At 32.5% G+C, this 27,157-nt stretch overlaps 2 protein-coding genes across 2 annotated transcripts in view; one reads left to right on the top strand and one right to left on the bottom strand.

Annotated features, from left to right (window-relative positions):
• The window catches only part of LOC123662011 (spastin), a 37,998-nt gene extending 19,157 nt beyond the window's left edge, over nucleotides 1-18,841 (bottom strand). The window contains exons 1-2 of the mRNA XM_045596908.1: nucleotides 18,256-18,841; nucleotides 17,918-18,088 (exon numbers count right to left, since the gene is read on the bottom strand). Of these exons, the coding sequence (XP_045452864.1) occupies nucleotides 17,918-18,088; nucleotides 18,256-18,718 (634 nt within the window). The 5' untranslated portion in view covers nucleotides 18,719-18,841. The remainder of the gene's footprint in view (nucleotides 1-17,917; nucleotides 18,089-18,255) is intronic.
• A 605-nt stretch (nucleotides 18,842-19,446) lies between these two features.
• Nucleotides 19,447-26,210, top strand: LOC123662034 (tryptophan--tRNA ligase, cytoplasmic). Its single transcript, XM_045596923.1, has 9 exons — nucleotides 19,447-19,564; nucleotides 20,050-20,164; nucleotides 20,498-20,566; nucleotides 21,080-21,239; nucleotides 21,687-21,869; nucleotides 22,344-22,521; nucleotides 23,241-23,447; nucleotides 24,085-24,216; nucleotides 24,946-26,210. Exons 2-9 carry the CDS (start codon nucleotides 20,056-20,058, stop codon nucleotides 25,105-25,107), a joined length of 1,200 nt encoding a protein of 399 aa, XP_045452879.1. The 5' UTR covers nucleotides 19,447-19,564; nucleotides 20,050-20,055; the 3' UTR covers nucleotides 25,108-26,210.
• The last annotated feature ends 947 nt before the right edge of the window (nucleotides 26,211-27,157 follow it).

The following is a 27,157-nucleotide window of genomic DNA, read 5'->3' on the forward strand; positions in this document are numbered from 1 at the left end:
TAGGGGCTTTACTTTTAAAATGCTTCATGATGCTAATTTTAGACATGCTATTTAAAAGTCTGAATGACTAGGAGTGCATAGGTATACAAGAGTTTATATGATATCCTAGCAATAGGTGTTCACCTTATTAATTACTTCGATTCAGTTGATTTAATTTACAGCCACTATATCCCATCTGATATATCGAAATACAGCTATATGTATACTATTTCTTACTGTTTAAGAACTATAAATGTTTATTTGATAGTTTATTTTTCAAAGTGCTGAACTCTGAATTTCTAAAAAGATATTCACCTCAAATTTCATCTTTGAAGACAACTAATTTTTCGAAATTCTTGTGTAATCTCATACGTTACGTGAGGAACTTAAGCAAAATTTCATACTTCAAAATCAGAGTGGATTTTGCTGTACGGAATTTTGCTAAAGCCACAGAATAATGCGTTTCTCCTAGTTAGGGGTCGGATTGTCTTTTAACGTTACTCGAAATATACTTTATTTGCAACAAACCAAAATATTTCAAATGATAATATAATAATTAATGTACATATATTGTAAATACTTTTGGTTTTTTTAAATGATTTACAAGGACAGATTTAACATTTTTGGGTTTTAATATTTTATGTTTCAATTTACATGTTAATGTGAGCATTAACCGTACTACCAATATAGGCGGTTAAAGAAATTTAGAAAGGCGAAAAAAGCAAAACAGCCATATCTAGTCTATAACAAATTTGAATTAAGGTTAGGTAGAAGATAGGTCTAGGGTCGCCATTATCCTATTACAAAGGCGTTATTAATAGAATTGTAGGATAATGAATCAGTAATGGAACAATTTTATATCTTAATCTCATCATCTTTAATCAAATCTTCAAAAGCACGTTCAAATCCCCATATTATGAAATATTATTAGCTGAAATTTAGCAGATTTAGCTGAAAATAGCTCGTTAAATATAATTGCTAGCGCAAGAAATATAACAGTTACTTTCTCAAAGATTGTTAGTACTTCTAATGTAATTGGAGATATAAGATGTCTTTCATAGAAAACATCTTTAAATAATCAAAAAAGGTTTTTAAAATAAAAATATTTTAAGATCAAAATGGAAAAATTGTCTTGAAAGGTTTAATGGAGTCATAATGATATCCTATTTTAAAAAATTATATCAAAAGCTTGTACAAAGAAAGTCACGAAGTTCAGTTCGCAAGTTCATAACAAGATCAACAATACTTAGACCCGTTGGTATGGATAATAATAAAATCATGGTTCCTTCTTTGTATTCCATTCTTTGTGGACCGTAAGACGTCTAAGTATAAAATTTAAGTACATTCCTACTCGCTGAAGTGTCATCGTTTCGAACCGAAGACATCGTTGAGTATACTCTTGACTTCATCTTCGTGTTTTACAAGTTGACAATATTTGATAAAATTCATTTAAAATACAAGAAATGTAATATATAATATAGATAAAAATGAATGTTGACAAGCGCATAACTCGAGAATGGCTCGAGCAATGCGGCTAATTTATTTTTTTGTATGTTCCTTAAGGCCCACGGAAGGTTTTCGCTTCAGCCTGTAATATCCCACTACTGGGCATAGGCCTCTTTCCCCATGTAGAAGGATCAGAGCTTAATCCGCCACGCTGCTCCAATGCGGGTTGGCGGATATATTCCCTACTATGAGTAACGATCGCTATCAGGTGTACATGATAACAACCGGGAGCGACGGTTTAACGTGCTCTCCGAGGCACGGTGGGGAGACCCACAAGGACTGCACAAACACCCAGCAGGCCTAGCATGCGCGCCACGACAAAATTTTGTCTACCCCTTTTCTCGTATTATCTCTCTATGTCTACAGTAGCTAACATGCGTGCACGCGTTACTCTTCTCGTTACGTCAATAGAAGAAATAATCATTAAATTTTAGTGATCTGTGATATTTATCTCTACGGAAGCTAACATGACATCGTAATTTTGTCGAATTTTGTCGTTTTAGGAAGAGAAACTTCTCGTTTTCAATATTATCGACGAGAAAGACGATAAATAAAAAATAAATAAAACCGGGTGCCTATTTTTTGTATACCATGGCGTTTCCCTATTATAATTATATAATTTCGGTATACGAAGAGCGGGAAATGCGAAAAGTCGAGTGAAGTGTGCCATATAATGACACAAAAAACGTATTTGCGCCCTGTTGCTTCTTATTCTAAATAATAATAATAATAATAATACTTTATTTCAGACCAAAGTATAAGTCCATATTGGGTTAGTACAACAAGACAAGACAACATTCAGAATAAAAAACAAAACAAAATTATATTAAAAAAATCAATAAGTAAAAATAAAATTAAATAGAATAAAAGTAAAATCAATAATCAAAAAAAAAAAAATTCAAAAATTCAAAAAATTTTTAAAATTAAAAAAAACAAAAAAACAATGCGTGATAGAATTACAATTATCTAATGTGCGACAAGATATAAAGCACAACACGAGCATATTGTTTTACATATATAATTAAATTCATTTACTTACGCCGTTTTATTTTCCATATTAGATTTTTTAAGTTAGATATACACTTTTTATCTTAGCCAAAAGGCCGAGAACATTGTTAAATAAAACATGTGTCACTCGTTTGAAATTATACAAATGTTGGCTTATCCCGGTTTGGCACGATTGGTCAATAACGTTGTAAATTCAACTTTACGACATAAGAAATAAGAATGATATTCAGTTGTGATTATGGTTGATAATGTTTCTCTACTCGACAAGGCGAAGTCTTCGGAAGAGAATTTTGTCTCTCGTAGTGCGCATGTTAGGGTAATCGAGAAAATACTCGATGTAGACATTATCTCTCTCTCTCGTCAAGAGATATCTCGTTGTATGCATGCTAGGCCGGCTGACCACAGCAAACACCTGTATGGCCAATACAAATGATTGTCATGTGCGGGGATCGAACCCGCAACCGCCAACGCAACACGTACAATCCATGGCTGTAACCGTTGCGCCATCGGTTTTAATACTACAAAAAATTTTTTTTTAATAAAATTACTACTAACTTTTGACAGAGCGAAGTCTGTCCGGTCTAGTATAATATAAATAAGAGTCGTTACATTATCATTTGTTATTAGATGAGTGCGCATAGACAATGCCTTTGTCTGCTGTTTTTTGCGAGATCTATTATTTCATAAAATCTGCTAGAAAAACCCGCCAGTATGTACTGACTCTCACAAGCTTTTCTGAAACTAGCCGACAAAAAAGTCAGAGACAATCAGACACTAAACTTGTTTTTCTTTTTTATTTAGATCAAGCTAATGTTTAGTAATCAATGTATCAATTTATTTATTTGTATCATAATATTTACTGTTTTGGGAGAAAACATTATTGAATTACTCTTATTTGTCCGAACAAGGATAACATTATTACATTTTAAGTCAATGTTAATATTTGTATCGGCCAAATTAAAACTATTTTTTTGCCGCTTATCATATTACTATTTTACGTAACTATAATATTTAATTCATAAAAAACCAGCGTATAATTTGTAAAAAAAATTCAAAAGCGCCATTAAGCCGCTTACTTTAATGTAGAAATTGTGATTTTTTAAAAGTGGAAAAGTATGTTTTGATGGCATTAACCTCGCGGTATACTAAAATTGTAACAGATCGTCAGTACAGAAATAATATTTAGAACAAACGAACATGAGGATCTTGGCGGGCAATAGAAATCAAAACAACTATACATATCTACAATATTGTCTGTCTGTCTGTATGTTTGTGATCCTGAAATTCTAGTTTAAAATCTGGTGTATGGTAAAGTGGTAACATACACCAACGAAATAAGCGGCATTATTACTATACAAATGGTAACAGTGAAATTATAACGAAGATATTTTATAAGCACATTTATAATAAGCCATGTGGGCGAAATTGCAGGTTATATAAATACATAGGCCACGTGGAATAGATTAAAAACGTAAACTTTTAAATTACTCACATATTATTATCTCTTCGTCGCGCCTCGTAGGCGTTATCTATACAGCGCGATCAAATAATGCAAAAAAGGACTGGTCAGTAGGTGTTACGAAATTGGGACGCATATTGACACACCTCGGTTCAATTTCAAAATATTAAAACACTATATCGCCCGAGACCTAAATATACTTTAACGTTAAAGTCGCCAGTGACTTATGTTTTTTAAAGATCACATCGATTATTACTTGTTGTGAAATTATGTTTATACTCGTAATTTTAATATAAAAATAAGATATATTTTTTTAATACTAAGTGTAACCGTATCTTCGTTTTTTATAACACGTTTCGACTATCATGCTATTTCACCAATAAAAAAAAAAAAAAAAAACTAAGTAGTAGAAGTATTCAGTCTTCCAAGTTGTGGCCAGTTTCATTCAAATAAATTCATTCAGTACTTTTGGTTTGATATACTGAAATAATAATAAAAAATAGTCCTGGCATCAAGATCGATTTTGCTGCCTAAAATGTTTCAAAAAAATCTTGATTTTAATACAACATATTTTTTTATGCGGTTAATACATAAAAAGAAAGAAAATAATATTAAGTAAATACTGTATTAGAGGTTAATTGATTTATTTATGAGACTATAGTCAATATGATTCTGAATGTTGATTTATTACATACAGCCAATAAAAAGAGATATGAAATCGATCCATAAATTTCTAATATTTAATAAAACAGTCTAAAATAGATTTAAAAAACTAAATGCAGTCTATTTAATATCTGTTATGATCGAGGTCACTTTCTTTTTCATTTCGAGATAGTAATTAGGTATGCTGAGTATACTTTATACTTTGTACTTTAGTATAGATATTTTCATTATTTTTGTTAGGCATACTAATTAAAAAACTTATAATAAATTATATAATAATATAAGTCTAATAGAAAAGAAAATACTACTTGGATAACATTTTTCTATATTACATAATTCTTACTAAATAACATACATTTTAAAGAGAGTAAAAATTTTATTGTTTGCTTGTAACGGATAATCTCAACCGTTGAGATCTACATGGAGAAAGAGGCCTAGTAGCGGGATTTTAAAAGCTCAAACAATCACAAATGCGACAGTTTTAGCGAACAAAATAAAGACAGTCTACATAGATTCGAGATTGAACACTTCAAGGAGGACATTATCAAAACATAAATTAAAAATACCTTGTAAATTTCGAACATGATTTTGTTACCATTTCAGTTATTTTTTAATTTCAATTCAAATTAAACGAAACATACCGAATAATTAACTTATTCGGCGTGGAAAATGTAACAGGATTATTAATTGTTTTGATCGTTTTAAATGATTAAGTACCGAGGTAAAGATTAGCTAAAGTATTAATTAATTCAATTTATTTTATGATGAAATAATTTAGCATAAGAAAGTTTGTTGGGAATAGAAGGGTTTGAAACCTAAACCGTCACGCTATGAACCCCGATCAGCTTCGGGTTTGCGGATAATTTCCTTCCTTCCTAAGTAACGGTTGCTATCAGGTATCCATGTTAATAACGGGGATGGATGAATTTATATCTTCTCCGATGCAAAGTATAAAGACAATATGATGCAAATGTTTAAAGCTTTACACCACCACACCAAAACAATAAGTTAGCATGATAAACATCAGTTGAATATATTCCTGTTACCGCTGTAGGAAGGAAATACGACAAGCGGCATTCAAGAAGAGTAAAGAGATGGACCATTGTACATCTTTACACGGTGATAAATATACTTATGCCCGATTCCCACATTCAGAAAAGGGTTCGTTTATCTTAAGAACCGTTAAATTCGAACATTATCATTATCTACATTTACATATCCATCTTCTATAAACAAAAACGAGTCGCCGAAAAGTATGTACGTGAAAGACAGCCGAACGACTGCAAAACATTGGATATGTTTTGTGTATTTTCAGAACAAGGTTTGTATAAAAGCTAAATTTAATAATTGTGTTTGCTTGCAAACGAAAAAAAAACAACTTCAATTACATCGACGAGTAATACAGAGTAGATCAACGAAAAAATAACTACAGTCAAGTAACTACGCGTTATCAAAGATTACTCAAAAAGTAGTTATCAGATCTCGATAAAATTTCAATGTGACCACTTGATAAACATCAGCTTTCGATAAAATTAAAATTTATCAAAATCGGTACACCTAGTAAAAAGTTATTGCGGATTTTCGAGTTTCCCTCGATTTCTCTGGGATCCTATAATCAAATCCTGGTTTCCTTATCATGGTACTAAACTAGGGATATCTCCTTTCCATCAAAAAAAGAATTATCAAAATCGGTACATCCAGTAGAAAGTTATGCGGTATAATACAATGTAGATCGACGAAAAAAGCGTCAAGTAAAAACGCATTATTAGATATAACTCGAAAAGTAATTGTTAGATCTCAAATAAAGTTAAATAGGACCAATTGACACACACCACTGTTGTGTCAAAAGTTCTGATGTAACATACATAAAAAAAATACAGTCGAATTGAGAACCTCCTCCTTTTTTGGAAGTCGGTTAAAAAAATGGACGACTTCACTAAAACAAAAATGGCGGTACAAATTTAGCCGAATTAACTAGTTTATCATAAAATGGTCTGGGCAATAAAATCATAATAGACTTCACTAGTAACGACTAATTTAATCTGAACTCTTTGTGCTAAGACTAAACGAGGAAGTAATCTTCATCTAGATCTGTTTAATTCAGCGCGTCCAACAATTCACGCTTTATTAGTAGATGGCAGATTGAAATAATTCAATTGACAAGATCAGGACATTGACTTCGTTGTTACACGTATATCTTACTAAAGAATATGTTAACATATATTATTTACATTGCGTTTGGTTTTATTTTATATGTTTAGCATATAGACACGGTCGTCTGTTCCTAAGGTAACTTAATGCCTAGGTAACAGCCGTCTAATATAGATGCATTTATTTGTATTATAGGTACATACAAGTATAAATTAAATCTAAACTCGAGTTGGGTCGAACTCAGCCCGGAGCACAAAGCAAGGGTCATTGCCAATTGTGCCAACGGAACAAACAAGCGTTTGGTTGATTTCGTCTTCGGTTTGACTATCGTGTCAAACCTATTTTAATATAGTTATCTTTAAATAATACTGCTACTTCTACTAACTACTTCTACAAAATAGAAAGAATTACATCAGTTTAACAAAGCCTTCATAGGGGCACATATGTTGGTACCAGATACATGTTTTCAATTTTATAACTGGATATTGATCGGACCTTGCCGTTTAGTTCAAATGTAGTTTTAAGTGTTGTAGTGAATGCACATATCAATTTTATTTTACAGTTCAATTAGCTGAATATTTTAATAAAACAAATTGGAGGAGCAATTAATACGAATGCATAATTAAAAACGACTGCCAAGATTTGATTTGTCTAAGTCTGGTAACTGGTATTAAATTTAGCTCGGATTATTGGAATGCCTCTTACTCCTATTTATGAGTCTATAATGAAAATCATAAAAAAAAGCCCGATCGCATAAAAAAAAAAAAAAAAAAAAAAACTTTATTCCAATTCCAATTTTCAATTTTTTATTTACATGGTTAAACATAAATTGAAAGAAAACCAATTTCTTCCAAAACCTAATGTCCTATTAAAACTACATGGCGCCAAAAGTCCGCCATTTAAATTTTTAAGTGACATTTGCGATAACAAGAACAATTATAGAACATCTCAGACTTGCAAGTAGGCTAAATTCTTCAGTGCACCAATTTTATTAACTACTATCCCTTCAGTCTTTAAAAAATGTATTTGATATACCAACTACCGTTACCTTCTATGAAACGCTTTTGTATGACTAATGGATTAATTTAAAATAGCTATTTGCTAAGCATTTTATTGCTAGACAGACGATTACACCCGTGTACCTAGATCAAACAGTCAAGCCATAGAGAGGTCTTTTAACCTTATCCTTTGTTCGTCCAGACAGTCAGCGGGATTTTTCTTCAATGTCTTCATCCGTACAATGCTCTTTATAACAAAGAATATTTTAATGTTTTTTTTTTTTTAAATCAAGGATATCATTCTCTTTGTTTATCTTTTAATATACGATGATATGATCTTCGTTCTAACGTATTAGTAGCAAATGTGCTTTTAAGGTTTTCAGATTTAATTTAGTCGGGTGGTTTTTAGATTTCTATATACTGTTACAGTGTTACTGTCGGTTAAGTATTTCATTATTCTCATTTTTCCCAATGTCAGAGAAACTTATAAGAAAACCTAATAAAGCTACTATAAATATTTTACCGTTGTTTTGGCACAGAGGTTAATCTATTCTGAAGGTCAGACAGAATTTATTATGTCTAAAAGCTAATCTATCAGATAGAGATTAGAAGTATTGAAGACAGAAAAATGAAAGAAAAAACACAAAACATTTTTAGTACTTATATAGAGAACTAGTTGCCATTCGCGATTTAATCCGCGTAATTGCTGATTCCTTGAGAATGTCGAGTAGCCTTTGTATTATTTTGGATGTTCAGCTATCTACGTACAAACTTTTATTACAATCAATTCAGTAAATTTTGTGTGAAGGAGCAGTAAAAATTCATACATCGTCACGAACAATATAAATACGATATTACTGAACGCACGATTTTTTAAGAAAACGAATATCAATTAATAACATATTGAGTTGTATACGAAGAATGATGACTTTTAAAATTAAGCATGTCGAAAATGGGCAAAATTATATGCAAATCGTTCGTGACATACGCAATGTCACTTAAAAATTAATTGAGAACCTTGTAATAACGCGAGATTAATTAACTTGCAAGTTTTATGTCGATCTCGGTACCAATTATTATATTGTATCCACTGCGACTGACTACTCAATGTGAAATTAATATGAGTTTTATAATTGGATATATATTGGTTGTCATATTACTGAATAATTGGATTTTTATACTATAAATGCTTATAATAAAACTGTAATAGGTCTAATGTCGAAAATGCATTACTTTGAAGGTATTTCTGGAGGACTTTATCATCAATACGAGTCGGAACTTTTTTTCAATTTCTTCCATATCCCCGCCTATCTAAACGTACATACATACATATATCCGAAATTAATACATACATTCGAATGAACTATTCACAATAAGTATCCATACTAGATTTTTCATGACAAAATTCAGTAAAGTTCTTTTGGGACAGACGATGAAATGAGAATTTGTAATTGCGGACAAAGTCAGGGTAACAGCATGTATTTTATAGTGTTGTTATTATTTTTCTTGTGCTCCGCTGCCTTCCATACTGTTCTCTATCCTATTTCTTATTTTATGACAAAACATCATAAAGATGTGATAAATGATATGTATTCGTTTTAATGCAATAAGATCATATAATTTTACTAAATTTAAAGTAAAATAAAGAGCTCAATTTATTTAAAATTTGTATATAAATCGAAGGCTAAAATGTCCCATTGTCAAACGAAAGTTTTTTCCAGTGTTATAAATTTCGAATTCAGTTCTTGTTTCAAATTAATTGTTCCTGAGTTAGGAATAATAATATTATACAAATTTCGTCAGAGGATGACTCAAACTTAAATGAAAGTATATTAAAAAATGTTTAAATGGAAGTGTTGGTTTAAACGTGTCAATTTAATAAGTAGACCACTTTACTATAAAATTAAGTTTTTTTCCGTATTTCATACTTAATTGACCAACCTTGAAGCTATTTTATGTATATTATTAATACATAATTATGTTTGCTGGCAAACTAAAAAAACCGGACTTCAATTATATCGACGTTATAATCGTAGGTAGACGAAAAAATAGTCAAGTAAATACGCATTATAGAAAGATTACTCCAAAAGTTGTAATCAGATCTCGGTGAAATTTAAATGTGATAAACATTGGCTTTCGATTAAATTAAAAATCGTCAAAATCGATACACCCAATAAAAAGATTTTCGAGAGTTTCCCTCGATTTCTCTGGGATCCCATCATTAGATCCCGGTTTCCTTATCATGATACCACGCCAGGGATATCTCCTTTCCAACAAAAAAAAAGAATTATACGGTCGAATTGAGTAACCTCCTCCTTTTTTGAAGTCGGTTAAAAATGTTAAATATGTCCAAATCTCATAAGACGTTTTGACGTTAAATAAGTGAAATGAAACATTTGGGGCACTAATTATATAGCTACGCATATCACTAACAATATAGCTTACAAAGGGATCAAAGGCTATCTTGTAGGTATAACTGGTGTTGTCCTGTTTCTAATTAGTGTTTGTTTAAGTTTAATCTAATGACTAAACCTTCTTTTGAGAGAGCTCTATTGTGATATTTTTTAGGCTATGTCACATCTAGACAATGTGAGGTATAGGCTATCATGGCATATAACATATTAAATTATTCTATATTATTCAGTATGTATTATATTGTAAGTCTTAGTTTTTTAAGAGGCCATGAATTAATAAAAATATACAATATCCATGGGCTCTTAATTGCTTGCAAGCCTTCGCCTCTAAAGGACATGCGTCTTTTGTTAAAACATTATGAATTATTTTGCTTATTTTACAGGGTACTAATTAAACATAAGTGACTTATGACCGATAGTCCTGTGATTGTCAAGTAGGACAGTGTAGGACTTGGTCTGACATTGACGGCGTTGATTTGTTTTAATTTTTTTTATCTGTACATTTTGCATTTTTTTTTTGTTTGTAAGAGACTATCGAGACTAAACTGAAATAGAATACTAGTGTTTGATGTTTAAGCAGACTAACTCTAAATTTGTTTGTTGGGTGCGTTTTCAAATAAGTCATAATTATCACGCTTCAATGAAATAGCACTAAACTTCAGTGGTCGTAAAACTATCTGCCGTAACGTCAGACAATATGGGAGAAACAATATCAGGGTATGTAGTGTGTTTTAATAGAACTAGCAAAATATACGCGCTTTAAAGATAGAGAATATAATTCCGAAACCCCAGGATTTAAATAATTTGAGTTTGGTATATCGACATATTATTTATGATAACAGGATTATATATTCAACTTCTGAGTAATGAGATTGCGGCTCTTACTCGACAGGTATTGCGTGTCTGCTTTATTCTCGCTATTCCATATACATAAACACAAGCTTACTCAGGTCAACGGCGTTATTATTCGCAATATGATTATTTTTACTGAACTGTAATGTACAGACAAAATCTGTCCCACAAATGGGCTCTGTACATTAAAATAGAAAGATCTTTAGGAATATCAATACTTAAATAATAATCTTTTAATGCTTAGCCCACACTTCGTTCGGGCGAATATCGATATTTAATGTCGATACATGTAAAGTAAGCAGATACTGTGGTTTGCTATCGTGGACTTAAATTTTCCGCAACTTAGCAAATGGAACCGTGGCGAATTTGGAGTTTAAAAGTTGCGAGATTACTATCTCAAATCGTCCTAAGTTTCGCTATAAACACGGGCAGACAGACGAAAATGAACTTCGTCGTCCTAAATTTCTTTCAAAATTTCTAAAACGCACATAATTGAACTTGTTAATCATTACATAGTATAACACAAAGTCACTTCCCGCTGACTGTATGCTAAAATCTTTAAAAATAAGCAACGGATTTTGATGCGGTTTCCTTCGGTGAATAGAGTGATTCCGGAGAAAGGTTTATATGCATAATATATGCATAATATAGTAGAGGAACACTGAGTTTTTGCGACCGTGCGAAGCCGGGGCGGGTCGCTAGTTTTTGTTATAAATATAGATTAACTTTAACTAATTTCAGATGAGATAACTAGTTTTATCGTGGACATGTACTAAAGTTGTGGTTTTAATTAATAATAAAATTATTTAAGTACCTACTATATGATAAGAATCTTAATTAGATAACTCTAGTAGGTATACCAAAGTTATCCGAAAAATACGTTCAAATTACAAACAGGGTTTGAGGGAAACATTCACACTTCTCAGACTTCACGGTTTCAATTCCACAAAATTATGTAGACTTATTGATTTCTTTGGACTCAGGTGACGTATCCACTAATAGCGTGAAGAGGAAAGTTTTGTTTGTTTACCACTAACCCAATTGATATGAAACTTTCACAGAATGATAACTTATCATGTTAAATATCCGCATGTATGTTTATTTAGGCATTTAAAAAAAATTAACCAATGCCTGAGAATTTGTTTGCCTAAAAATTTGCTGTTATAGTATTATATATAAAAACCATAAGATTTTCATATCATTTTCTAACTTTCTAATATTCACTTTGAAATCAATATACTAGGTTTTATGAAAACCAAAACATCCATCCCACGGGAACGTTTCATATGGAGAAAAATGTTGCCCAGGCTTACTCCTGACTATAAGCTAATTTTCGGTCGAATTGCATCCAAATCTGATAAGCCATAATTAGTCGTATCGTTGTAAGATAATTGAATTAAAACATATTTTATGAAACCGTTCCACTAATGGAAATGCTGGCAAAATAACAAAAGCTCTGTAGATAAAATAAAGTTATCAACTTTAAAAAAGAGATTTTAAAACTTAAAACAAAGCAACTGCAATGTAAACACTATAGTTTTCGACAGCATAGTTGAGGTTTATGTTCTTAGTTTTAAAAAATGACCTTATAAACGATCTACAATAATATCGATATTTTTTAACCATGCAATAAACATCCATACTCTATCCGTGACATTTAATGGATGTATGAAATGAGTAACGAAAAGTAATGAAAATTTAATAATGACACATAGCTTCAGCTACCCCGTATAAAGTATAACCCGATTTGGTTGAACATAACTCGATTCTTATATCTATACAAATAAATAAAATTGGAGTGTTTGTTTGTAATATTAAAATAACCGCTTTTTTACTAAATTCATATTTATTGTATACACGGTACATATACCAAAATAACATTTTCTATAGTAGTTGACCCTGCAAACGTTGTTTTGCCATCTATGTTATTAACCCCTTAAATCCCCCTCCCCCTATAACTTATGGATATGAAAAATAGATGTTAGCCGATTCTCAGACCTACTTGATATGCACACTCATATCAATGGGTCAAGCCTTTTCGAGGGAGTATGGTAACTAACATTGTGATACGAGAATTTTTTATATAAGATTTGTCTGTATGTCTGTCTGTTTGTTCCGGCTAATCTCTGAAACGGCTGGACAGATTTTGACGAGGCTTTCAATAGCAGACAGCTGATATAGTAAGGAGTAACTTAGGCTACTTTTGTTTTAGTAATTTATTTATTTTATAACTCTGCGAACTGAACAATAACTTTTTTGTTAAATTTTACGCGAAGTCGCGGGCACAGTTAGGTCTAAAATAGAAATTTCGATTTGCGTACGAGACGTTCATTTTACAAAATTTCGAGTAAAACAAACCGGTTTCTTTCAACATAGGAACCGGGCTTATACAAGCTCTAACAGTGTTAGAGTTATTTCTATAGTTTATTCGTACAAATCTATAGAAAGGGCACATGTGCAGGCAAGCGTTATTGCCAAGCGAGCCAGCTGGGTGGCGCCTGACCATCCGTAACGCGATCTCATTGTGGAAATACAAGTCAAATGGAAACCGGCGACTGGGTATCCGCCTCATCGCTTTCCCGGACCCTACACATTCGTATTGCCAACGTTTTTTATTACACTAAAAATCAGATGAAATATTTTTATAGACCTACAGTATTTTGTGTGATTTTTTTTCTCGGGTAGCAATAAAGCGGTCTGCCTGATAGTTTGTGGCAACCGTAGCCTATGGACGTCTGAAACCTCAGAAGCATTGCAAGTGCGTTGGGAATTCAACTTCCGACCCTACCCAAGAACTCTGTTACCTGACTTAACAAACGAAAAAAAAACACTACAGATTAATATTATTTGGACTGCTCTAGATTTTGACATGATATTTCCTGCTATGCCCTACCCAATATATGACAATATTGTTTTATTTATTGTAAATACAGCAATGTGTATCAATTGTCATTGGTCATAATATCATCCGCAACACGGTTGCTTGGCATAGATTGCTATTTAGCGCTAATGCCGCCAATTTGTACATAATTACGACTCATTTGAATCAAAATCAAAAACAATTTTATTCGAATAAGGCTTCAAAGACACTTTCGAATAGTCATTTTACAGATTAAAATTTTAAAGTGATTATCAGTTTTTAAAAGTAAAGCTACCGATTTGGAATGTAGATTCTGCAGAGAAGAATCGGCAAGAAACTCTGCAGTTACTCTTTTAAAAATAATGTATAAATTGTGTTTTAGTACAAAATTAGTAATATCTTGCATGAAATACAGCGACACATTTTTTTTTTGTTTGTTACTGTTGGCACTTCTGGCCTTTACAGCGTTACCGTTGAGAGGGGCCGGGTACTATAGACTCCGGCCGCGAAGAACGATGTGAGCACTTTAAGACGGCTCAAGAAGACCTATGCCACTTATGGCGATATCGCACCTCGGCTTAAAACGTCGCCGGAGTGGTTTATCATTAAATCCACACATCTTTATCAAATAACTAATGACCCCGGCTTCGCACGGTTACAAAAATCAGTGTTCACTATCACATCACTATCAGTGTTCCTCTACAATAATATTATGCATGTATTATACATATAAACCTTCCTCTAGAATCACTCTATTTACTAAAGAAAACCTCATAAAAATCCGTTGCGTAGTTTTAAAGATATAAGCACACAGACAACGGGCAGCGACTTTGTTTTATACTATGTAATGATAATTATGTCAATATACTGTATTGTCCTCGGCGTACATATAGCATATTTACTAAAATCAAAATGACACATCAATCTGCCAAATGGTAAAAAAAAAAATGTATTTTATTTACGAGTTTACGTATGTTTATCTTTTTGGCATGCTCTGTATATTTGTCAGCAGATTGGCGCAGAGGAGGTTTTAACTAGAAGCTTTGGTTTGATACGTTAGTATAAAAAAAAAAAAAAAAAACTATTTTTAAGTCAATTTAGCTAGCATTAGGTAGGGTTGATTTTTTTTTGTCACAAATCATTTTAAGATAGTTGTTAAAAAATTATTCATTTCTGCTCCATAAATATTGTTCAGATATCAATATAATATCAAGTTATTTTATAATATCTACGTAAGAAATTAATGATAGTAGTATACATAATGAAGCTAAAAGGAAACTATCACAGCCTGTTAGGCTGTACAAATAATGAGCACTGGACAAGCGAAGGAATAGTTCGTAAAAATTAAATTAATAGTTCGTAAAAATTAAATTAATAGTTCGTAAAAATTAAATTAATAGAAGAATTCCAAGAAAATTTATAGTGGGAGCGGAAACTACGAGACCTATACCACGATTGCCAAACTAATCACAAGTCGTATATATATGTAATAAACTTTACGATCTATTCTCATGCCTACCTAATAAATACAAAAAAATATAAAAATCGATCGAGCCGTTTCGGATGAGTGCGACTTCAAACAGCGTGACACGAAACTTATATTATAAAAAAAAAACTGTTGTAATGATGTAAAGTATAGGTGCCAGATTAACGACTTATATGTATACAATTTTTTTATTGGGATTGCACGTGTAGATGACATAGCAATTTATATATAATAAAAATGAATGTTTGTCTGTATGTCCTTTATAGACTCGTAAACTATGCATTTGATCATGTCATGATCTTCAGCAAAGTGTTGTGCATGAGCTCACAAAGGTTTCTGAGTTGATACGACCAAAAAAAAAAAGCGTAGCAACGCGCGCGGGGTAAAGCTAGTTTATTATATAAAAAGAAAATCTTTTAAAATACGTATAATTTTATACTGTATAACATAATATAAAAGTATGTATTAATTTAATCTAAGGTAAATATTTTAATATGAACTCCCAGAATCGCTTAAAACGTCCGATTGAGATCATATCTATCCTGAGATAACTCGAGGATAAATTAACTTCGTAAATAAATAGTCCGAATCAAGATTAAATTTTTGATAAAATTCGTGACGAACCACATTAAAAAAAACGCCGTAATTATAGTTTATACAACGCATAAAAGAGCACAGACCCTTGGAAGTTTATTATATTCAACCCAACTTGACTCGGTAATTTAAATCTTACAGCGTATAATGGGCGGGAAACTATTATGAGACTTTCGCATTCATTTTTATTTTATTTTAATTCTTTTCAAGTCTTATGCCGAGTAAACCGTGTTGAATCATGTTCTAAATAATTTCATCGTCGTAAGGTCTTTTTTTTTCGGAAAAAGAGAAATGGACTCCCGCTATACTTAGAATATGAGTCGTAAGCTGATACGAATGACTGAAAGTTGAGTAAGCTAGACCGTTACGACGATGGCTATTTTTAGATACAAATTGATGACACACGGGTTTGTTTTCATTGGGTATACATTGCTCGTAAATACACAAAGTATACGTAGGCATTATCAAATCATTATTCCTTTTTTTAATTTTTTTTTTTTTTAGATTATTTGATTAAGGAGTTTGGTCGCGAAGTGATCATGTCATCCCTATTAAAATTGTTACTTTTAGAAGACGCGTTAATAATTAGTTCGATTAAAATAAACGTTTACTTTTCTTTCTCGTTATGGTTTATCTTTGAAAAAAAAAATTACAGGCTATGTTTACTGTGTTATTACCGCGTATCGAGTACGACAGTCAAGTTAATTTTTTCATTTAAAAAATTATGTTTTAAACTGTATTTCCGTAAATTTTAGCAGCCTAAACTTTTAGCATAAGACGTGTTTACATTTTAATAGTAAAACTTTAAACAGGATTAAAACGAGGAAATGTAATGCATAGAAACTTAAGACCTATACAACTATGTTGTTTAGATTTTAAATACAAGTTCCTAGGAATTCTTATAAGCATAATAGTTGTGGACATGTGCCTGGCATTCATAAAGCAAGGTTGTAAACAATCCGCATGCTAAACCGACTATAAAATGACGCATCTGCAATTTCAATGAACGTCTACTTTGTATTAGGAACAAAAGATTATTAAACTATTCAGATTTTAAAGATTTTTCTCCATTTTTTTTTGTTTTTTTTTCGTTTTTATTTTTAGAGAGGCTTAATTTGATAATTAAGTTTGTAAAGTTAATTGTAATTCAATTGAAGAAAAAATGTAGTTTTTGCTTGATATTACACGCAAGTTAAAACATGTCATAATATCAGGTTTTCATATGTCATTCACATCGGATAACTGACTATTATTTCTTATTATATTAGATTTTTATAAAATAAAATTAGTCTTAAAATAAACTTATTAATAACTTATCTATGAAAAAAAAATGAAACAGAAAATAGTGTCACACGGAAAGCGAAAAACAAAATTTTGTAAGCACAGTGAACCCACATGCAAACATTGCTTTAAGTAAAACATTCCAATTGTATCAATTCGATGGTCTGGTTATATCATGTCAGGGGTTAAATGAGTTGTGAGATTTTCAAAACTTTGCAGTAGGTTACGTCAAACGAAGCAAAACAATTTGTGGTATTCTACCTTCGTTTGGTGGCTTCGTTTGACCACTGTTACTTTCTGTATGTGCTAGTAGCGTTGTCTTGGACTTCTCTAATGGCCTTCGCCCCTTAAGAGGTGACTCCGTAGGTTTTTTGTCACTCCGCTCGGGCTCACTCTCTACTCCCAACTTACTGAGAGCGACTAGGTTGGCTACATTGGGGGACAACATTTACTTCATTAACGTTGATATCATACGAGTATGGTGTGAATACAGGAGTATATATCACAACAAAAATAAATAAGAAGCTGACCATGCAGAAACAGCCAAGTTCAGTCATTAAATAAAAAAACATAATATATACATCAACTAAATATGGCATAAAATAATAAGTAGCCGTGTAAACAGTTAAGATATAAATTTAAGATTTGTATAAATATAATCTTTACCTAAGAAATGTAAGCGGTCCTTTGCCATGCCTAGGTTGGTTTTCATCTTATCGTGAAGGCGCTGAGCCCGCTGCCAAGCATCTCCACGACCCCCCCAACAGTCCACTGCTATTCCTCTCTCGAGCTCATATATACCCTTCTTGTACAGCTCTATAGCTAATTCTTTTTGTCCTGTATTAAAAATAGATCAAACTGAACCTAATACCTAGTTACTAATAATAAACATCTTTAAAACATTATTTACTGAAGGCAAACAAAAACAAGAATCGCTAATAATTATAACTAATACACTAAAATAATAATAAAGCTTTGTCAAAAAAAGGAACTACTTCACTCACCTTCATTTTCTTCGTCAATTTTAAGCGCTTTCGATATGTACTCGAAAGCTTTCCTATGATGATGTTTTTGTTTCGCCAGGAGAGGGTCCCCTGGTCCCACATTGTTTACATACGACATCTCCTCACTGTGCGCGATTTCAGTCGACACTATACCGTCTTTAACCACAACTTCTAAGTTGCATTCACCGTTTTTACGAGGCCTATGAATAAAGCGATGCGACGCCGTGTACAAATATTTGAAAATAATAAATAATTGATATAAAATAGACCTCAGTAAATTAAAAAGGATAATGATAGGGAACGAAACCACATAAAGATTTCTTTTATGAACAGAAGGTTGCGAACCATTTCGCAACGCTGAACTCTTCGCTAGGTCTGCATCAGTCTTCTTAGATTTTCGGTTCGGCGACCTAGTAGTTTTTCGCGGTAAACGACCACCATTGAAATCGTCACCGGAAACCATCAAGAACACTTAAGTCCCGTCGGTTTAACACCAAAAAGCCATACACTTTATAACAAAGACACGCACGGTTATTATTCTACTTAATAATCTAAAAACAGCAAGAGTACATTGTGATGACTGAAGAGTTATTGACATTTTTGACAATTACACTGGTCAATGTTCAGTAGAAAAAAAAAGGACAATTAGTGTTATCACTTAAAAAATAAGTAACAAAAAAGACCAGATTAAAAATTTGTAATTTGTTATTATTATAAAAAAAGTTACGATTTTTATTCATTTTATTGCTCAAAATGAAATAATAGGTGATTTAAAAAATTCTTAACTCATAACAACTTGTAACCTTATATGTTTACTAAATTGATAAAACATACTATAGAGATAAAGTACAAATTAACATCTAAACTTAGGTTACAATAATGTTACAGTATTATAATTGTTACAATAATATAAAACGCAAAATTGTTACTCATGTTGATTTTTTTTAAATATAAAAAAAATGCTTACATAACTGGAAACAAAGAGTAATGAAATAATAACATAATTTTTTGCTTTAAAGTAGTAGTAATTTTTTTTTCTTAGCTTGGTGTTCGTATTTATTTCTTAAAAAAGGAAACAAATGATTAGAATTTGATTGAAAAGGTGCGAGTTAAAAATTACGGGTCTCGATATTTTTCTAGCATGAAATTGCACGTTTTGACAACTTGACTATTTGGCAGTTTGGCACTGTAAGTTTGACATTGACAGGTTGCCGATAACCTCGTGAAAGTATTGATAAAATTTAATTATTGCATCAGCTTAATTTAAGCATTAACTTATTTTAGTCATACAATTTAGGAATAATTTGCAGTAAGTTGTGTTTATTTTATAATATAAATGGTGCTTTGGGTAAAATTTTTTAGTCATAATACAGATAAAAATCTTGTTTTTTTGTCTTGTGGTTTTATTTTAAATGTTAATAACATTTTTTACTGTAAATAAAAACAAAAGGTGAAATTTAAAATTCAACATTTATTTTTATAAAAAAAAAAATTCAATTTCTTGAACAAAATTCCTTTGAAGTTTCTTCTGAAGATGAAACCTATTTAAGTAATTCATTTCAAACCAAGTTACTACAATATAAATTCCTAAAAAAAAATATTTTAATTTTGTTTCTATTGTTAAAAGCGATATTGGTTGACTTTCTAGTCACAAGTTGGTTTACTTCCAAATATTGTAAGAGGAAGTATGCTAAAGTGTTACTGAATTCATTTTGAAATTATCTTCAAAATATTATTAAAAAAAAGAAAACATATCATTAGTACTGCCTTAAGTAGTATTACTTTGATTTTCAGTAAACCATGACAGAGGAGCAGATCAACAACTTATCCATAAATGATGACGATGTAGTGGATCCATGGAATGTTGCTGGAAAGTCACAAACTGGGATTGACTATGACAAACTGATCAGTAAGTTTATTACATGATATTATATTTACTACCCTGTCTTGTGTTTTATGCCATCGCTATTCTACATAAAGTTGATGAAAGTATCTGTTTTTCTTGCCAGTAGTAAAAGCTTAAATTAAATTATCGAAAGTGTTGTTTCAAAATTCATAAACATAAATTAACTTTTACATTTTATTATTTTTTATTTTGTTTACTTTATAATTACTAAAACAAAGTGAAATATAATGGATTACTTATTTTTTTAGCATTATTTTAAAAAGCTTTGTAGTTATGATACAATAAATTACTTATTTTTATGCAAATTAATAATAATTAAAATTTTCTTAATTTTAGAAAGGTTTGGCAGTCAAAAGATTGATGATGAGGTGATTGAGAGGTTTGAGAAAGTAACAGGGAAGAAAGGTAAATGATAATAAAGTATATTCTTAATTTAAATTTAATTTTTAGATATTTAATGCAGCAGTACTAAAATTAACACTAGGCTGTAATAGCTAGTTTCTTTTTAATCTGTATGTTCTTTATCTCTCCATAATAAAATAGTAGAAATGTGCTTGAATTTATTAAATATAATATAAGTATTTATATAATATACACATAACTTAGCTGCTATTGCTATATCTCTGTAACTAGGGTCAATGTGAAGATAATCATGTATAAATAATAAAACATGGCTCAAACATATACACAGTCCAGTGATCCTATGGGAATAAATGTGAGGCTGTTTAGATAACAGTAAAAAAAAAAATTCAAGTATGTAAATATATATGTATTAGCAGACTCGTAAAAGGAATACAACTCACAAACCTAGAGTGGAAAGCAGGGTCATGGTCAAGTTGCCTTCTAAATATTATATATAATTATGTAAACAGTTATGTTAATTATCATGTATTTTAATAAGTGTTAAAATAATTTCAGCGCATCACTTTCTAAAGCGAGGCATATTCTTCTCCCACAGAGATATACACAGTATTTTGAATCTCTTTGAGTCTGGCAAGAAGTTCTACCTGTACACTGGTAGAGGGCCTTCGTCAGACAGTATGCACATTGGGCATATGATACCATTTATGTTTACAAAGTAAGTATTAACTATATTTTTATGATACTCCAAAAAACGAAGAAAGATGTACATAGTAGTGTTTTATTGCTGCAAGAGGAATATTTTTAAGATGACCAAGGTTCTGGACACAATATAGTGATAACAATTAGCTGTGTTAGGTTATCTTTGTATTCTTTTAAAGTCTAATTCCGATTTCGCGATCCCAAATATTTTCCTGCTTGTGACCATGACGTCTTTAACATCGCTCAGATATCGAGAATTTCGAAATTACATTCGTCATATTCCCATGTAACTAAAAGCATCAAAACTTATATCATATAAGTTAAAAAAATTGGGTAGGTACTATTTTGGTTCTATGGAAAATTTTAACAAATTAATACTAGGCTTAATGAAATATCTAATTTAATTTATAACACCAAACTTTTCTCACTTGTATGTAATCAATTTAAATTTTACTTTTACCAGGTGGTTGCAAGAAGTATTCAATGTTCCTTTGATTATTCAACTGACCGATGATGAGAAAATCTTGTGGAGAGACATTAAAGTAGAAGACGCTAGACAAATGGCTTACTCCAATGCAAAAGACATCATAGCAATTGGTTTTGATCCTTCCAACACATTTATTTTTAATGATCTCGATTTCATAGGGTAAGTTGTACATATTGGGATATTATACGATAGTAAAAAAAATCTTGTTTTATCAGTTTATTTTAAATGGTCAGTAATAATTATTTTGGTAACAATAACTCAGTGTTAATATAGAGCTATTTTTTCTTCCATTCATAAATTTTTTTAAACAATGTAATTTTTGAAAAACATTTCTTTGGCTTGAAAAAAAAATTTGATTAGTAAGAAGCTTTATAAAAAAGTGTGTGTGTGTGTGCAATTAATACACGGCAGAAGTGAAACTTCTGAAAACTTCTGTAGCCTATAAGATATTTTTTTCACCTTGAATGTAACAAACTGTGTGATGTATTCTTTCTCCTTCTCTCCTATACATGTATATGTTTGTTTCTTTATCGTGCCTCATTTTCGTTTCATCGAGTTTCACATCACAACGATTCTAAAGAAGTCTCACTTCAAAAATGAGAAGTTTTACTATTAGACGTTTTGTTTTTTCAGACAGTGTCCACAATTTTATCAAAACATGCTGAGAATACAGAAGTGTGTGACATTTAATCAAGTGAAAGGTATATTTGGTTTTGGAGACTCAGATATCATTGGAAAAATAACGTTTCCTTCAATAGAGGCTGCTCCGGCTTTCTCAACTTCGTTTCCATTTATTTTTGGTGATAAAGTTGTGAGTATACTTCAGTATTTATTTTGAATAAAATTATTAAGAGTAATAATTATGTAATTATTTTCTATTAAAAAAAATATAATTTCGTCAACAAACACATTACTTCCAGAATGTTCTAGCTAACGTACAAATAGCTTTTAATTTTAAATAATGGAATTGATAATATCCAACAATATTCGTACCCAATAAACATTTATTATAGGTGACCTAGGGATATCTTTTTTACTGCTTGTTTTTTCGCGAATGCAATGATTTTTTAAAATATTGCGAGTGCGGTACGAGTAGTCGAATAAAACACCGACGGTCTGTTGGTTTGATTCCCGTGCGTGATGAATATTTGTATTTGTACGCATATTTCTTTCTGGTTTAGATCTCTGTCCTTGTGGGTCTCCTCACCGTGCCTAGAGAGCATGTTAAGCCGTCGATCCCGGTTATCATAAATACCTGATAGCTACTACAGTAACTACTAGCTTTGATATACGTAATTCTCTGAAGAATAATAATGATAAGGGCTCGTAAACATTTTTGAATATCATATCAAAAATTGACCGCTCCAGCGGGGTTCGAACCCGCGTCTCCGACTGACCGTGTCGGCGCTCTAGCCAATTAAGCTAAGGGCTATAAGATAGGGGATAAGGGCTCGTGTTTGTAAAGGAGAATTATTTTGAGTCTGTGAAATCTGGCCTCGTTGACCTCGATGGCTGCGCGGTGTGTGGCAGGTGCCGTGCCTGGTGCCGTGCGCCATCGACCAGGACCCGTACTTCCGCATGTCGCGCGACGTGGCGGCGCGCCTCAAGCTGCCCAAGCCGGCGCTGCTGCACGCCGCCTTCCTGCCCGCGCTGCAGGGCGCGCAGCACAAGATGTCGGCCAGCGACCCCAACGCCTCCGTCTTCCTCAGCGACACGCCCAAGCAGATCAAGAACAAGGTAAGCTAAAAATAATGTTTTGTTTCACTAGCCCCGTGACGCACTATGTAGTGATCCTATGGTATGGTATGGTTAACACGGGCTGGTTTCCGCAACTCGACGACTTTGCCCCTTCAAGCTCGGACTTGAAGTGAGTGTCGGAGTGAAGTGTCTTCAGGGTGCCAAGATGTTGTGCCCGGTAAGCCGCTACACCTGGACAGTAAAGAAGTACATGCGTAGCCATTTCATCTGATCCCATGCAAGCTCTGCACAGGGGACTGTCGGCAATGCCCATATTAAATAGACGTTTGTTATACGGACCTTGTCCAGTCAGTGCCGCAGTTATTTGTCTCAGTTGGCGTCTGTCCAGATTTAGTGGTGACCCTAATTTATGTTTTATTTAAATTGGCGGATAGATGAGTGTGTTCGATTCCCTCCCCGATTCTAGGTGTTTCATTGTGTCTACCTTAAGAACAAACAACCATATGTAAGGTTAAAAAAATCTATAATAATCACCTAATTCAGCTAGTAATTTGCAAACCACCTTTACAGATGTATTTGTTCACAACCTGTGAAACCAAAACTTGTAGATAATCTGGTAGATAAAATTGCTATAACAAATTAATAATATATTATTTTGTTGTTCCTGTAATTTCAGATAAATAAATACGCGTTCTCAGGCGGACAGCCTACTGTTGAAGAGCATCGGGAAAAAGGTGGCAACGCAGAGGTCGACATATCTTTCAAATACTTGACGTTCTTCCTGGAAGATGATGACAGATTAGCTGAGGTAATATTTACATTAAGTTAATGAATATAACTTAGTCTTTTTGAAGTAAAACTTCTTTATGCACACTTGACTTGGGGAATAAGCTGGTGAATGGGTGACGAGAACGTTGCGAAAAATGTGATCGGGTGAGGCGAACGGAAGTTGAGAGAGATTTATAAGTTAGTGGAGACAGAAAGAGAGATTTACGTTTCGTAAGTTTTACTTCAGTCGTGTGGTTGGACCACTGAAGAACACTCGTTTTTTTTTTAAATTATAAATGTATTAGTATTTGTTACTGTGAAATATTTCTTTGACTTGTATAAATAATATTTTAAAGGCAAAGATCTTATTATATGGTCACCAACCCGCCTGCCCAGCGTGGTGACTATGGGTAACACACATGAGTTTTTTTTGGCGTGAACTTGTGGAGACCTATGTCCAGCAATGGACTGTGATAGGCTGAAATGACGATTATGATGAAAGATCTTATTTAATTTAAATTTTTTAATTGCATGAAATTTGTTTACTCAAAATCCATTGTTATGCCTTAGATGAGAATATTAAATTATATTATATTTGTTAGATCACATACTTCAGTTTATTCGCGGTAAAAAAATAGTGATCCATTACTGTCACAGTTTAGCAATCAAATCATAGTAAATTAGAGCTGCATGTTCAATTGTTCAATGAACCAGTTGATAAAATACAATTTTGACATGTTGACAGACTATATTTATTTTTAATTTTCAGATTAAAAAACAGTATGAATCAGGAGAAATGTTAACCGGTGAACTAAAGAAGATAGCCATAGATACAATAACGCCCATCGTTCAAGATTATCAAGCTCGGAGGGCTAAGGTCACCGATGAGGTCATGAAGGAATTCTTTAAAATAAGACCAATCAATGTTTAAATATGAAAATTCAAAATTATTATATAAAAAATATATACAGGTTCATAGTAAAAATAAACTTATTTTCCGGCGTATTCCATAAATAATATCAACAAATATAAATACATAGTATATCGCTGCAAGGGTTAAAACTCTTATTTATTTTTATAAATTAAATGATTATTACTGGCAACATTGTTTATGTATAAAATTCCAAGTCTACAGAAAAAAAAATACAGAGTTTATATATCTAACGATAATAATATACTTTTTGGAAGTAAATCCTTGTTGATTTGAAAAAATGGCATACCAAAAATAATATTTATTATTTCTAATACATAAGTATAACTCGTATGCAATTTAAGTGACTAAAGTTGTGTGTATAGTAGGAGGTGGAATAAATATTTGCATTTGTCAGTATTTAAAATTTTGATTTCATCTGTGCTATTGATTTTTTTTTTGAATAAAATATATTCTGTCATAAGGGTCTCCATTTATGATTGCCTTTTTAAATTTTTTTTTAAATAAATATATTTAAAAATAGACTCAATTTATTTAATTGTGTTTATTTCGTTTTACCATTACGTTTCAAAAACTGCTTAGTCACAAGATTGTACTTGTATTTTAAACAATATGTATGTATAAGTATAATATGCGACTTTAACTGAATTGGATTGACTTCTATAAAACTGTAAAAGATCTTGCTAACTGAATTGGTTGCTGATAAAATTATTCGGATTTTTATCTGATATAATTATAATAGTAACCAACACACAAAAAAAAAACTAACGTTTTTTTACAGCGTCAAAATAAAATTAAACTAATTCTGTATGATATTTGAATACCCGTGAAACCATAAATTATAATTTATGAGTTGTGATTAAACAGATCCTAAGGGCATGATGTATCAGCAACCGGTGAAATAAGTCCTAATTGTTGTTTAATTTCTGCATTTGTATTGCTACCTGTCACTCAGTTTTAGCGACTGAAAAAAATATATTGATTACTAATTAATAATGCTAAATTAATTTGTACTTATAATATCCGCTGTAAGGCCTTGTTTATTTGGCTGTGGTTAAAGCATAAAGTATTTTTTGCAAAGAAATAAATTACGTTTACAAACATTATTTTGTTTTATTTAACATAAAAAATGTATAGTATTTATTTCCTATTGATAAGTTTTGTTTCAAAATAACTTTAAAAAAGGAAAAGATCTTTGTTAGCCAGTGACACATTTTATTGTTTTTGCTAATTACTAGCTGTTTACTTTGAATCATCCGCACCAACTTTTTTTTTTTTTTTTTTTTTTTGATATCGCAGGGTAACCCATTTACGGGTGATATCCAGAATGCCCGGGTAGGCATTCCTAGACCGTATGTCGGCTTAGCACTTGGGGGTGCACTACCGACCAAAACCCCTGCGGGAGCCTTCAGCCGCTTTAATTGGAGGGTCCCGGATCTGCAGGCAACAGGATCCCTCCAGCGACAGGCTGGCCTCGGCGAAAAGACCAGACTTCTCCTCCATGGGACTGTCCGGCTCACCTCTGAACAATCCCGACGACGCCATGTCTAGCAGGACCGGGTTCCCATCCCGGCCCGACACGGGCACAGGGGCGTTACTGGAAACGCATTAAGTAGCGCCTCCTACGCACCCCCGTTCGTCGCCTGCGGACGGAGGCCTCGTCGGCGGCCCCCTCTCTCATCCGCTCGTCGTTCTCCTTCTGGGACATTACTGTCTCGCAGAAGGAGACCATCGCCTTCCAGGACTCGTCGTCGCCGAGCATCGCGGTGATAACGCTCGGCAGTGACAAGTCCCCTCCGAGGACTGTCGTCAGATCGCGACGTAGCGCCGCCCATCTCGGGCACACCTCGAGGGTGTGCTGGGCAGAGTCCACCGCCGCGCCACAATCGTGACATTCAGTCGTCGGCTCCCTTTGGGCCGTCCGACACAAGTATTCACCAAAGCAACCGTGCCCGGTGAGAACCTGCGTCAGACGGAAGGTGAGGGGTTTGCGCTTACGGCGCATCCACCGCTCAAGGACCGGGCGCAAGGCAGCCGTTACGCGTGTGAT

This window comes from Melitaea cinxia, chromosome 18, assembly GCF_905220565.1.
Source record: "Melitaea cinxia chromosome 18, ilMelCinx1.1, whole genome shotgun sequence".
NCBI classification, from domain to species: Eukaryota; Metazoa; Arthropoda; class Insecta; order Lepidoptera; family Nymphalidae; genus Melitaea; species Melitaea cinxia.

Excerpts from the sequence above, each read along its gene's own strand:
- LOC123662034 (XM_045596923.1), top strand. The coding sequence starts at position 20,056 with ATGACAGAGGAGCAGATCAACAACTTATCCATAAATGATGACGATGTA. Across the intron at positions 23,448-24,084 it reads CCAAGCAGATCAAGAACAAG|ATAAATAAATACGCGTTCTC; the intron begins GTAAGCTAAAAA and ends CTGTAATTTCAG. Across the intron at positions 24,217-24,945 it reads ATGATGACAGATTAGCTGAG|ATTAAAAAACAGTATGAATC; the intron begins GTAATATTTACA and ends TTTAATTTTCAG.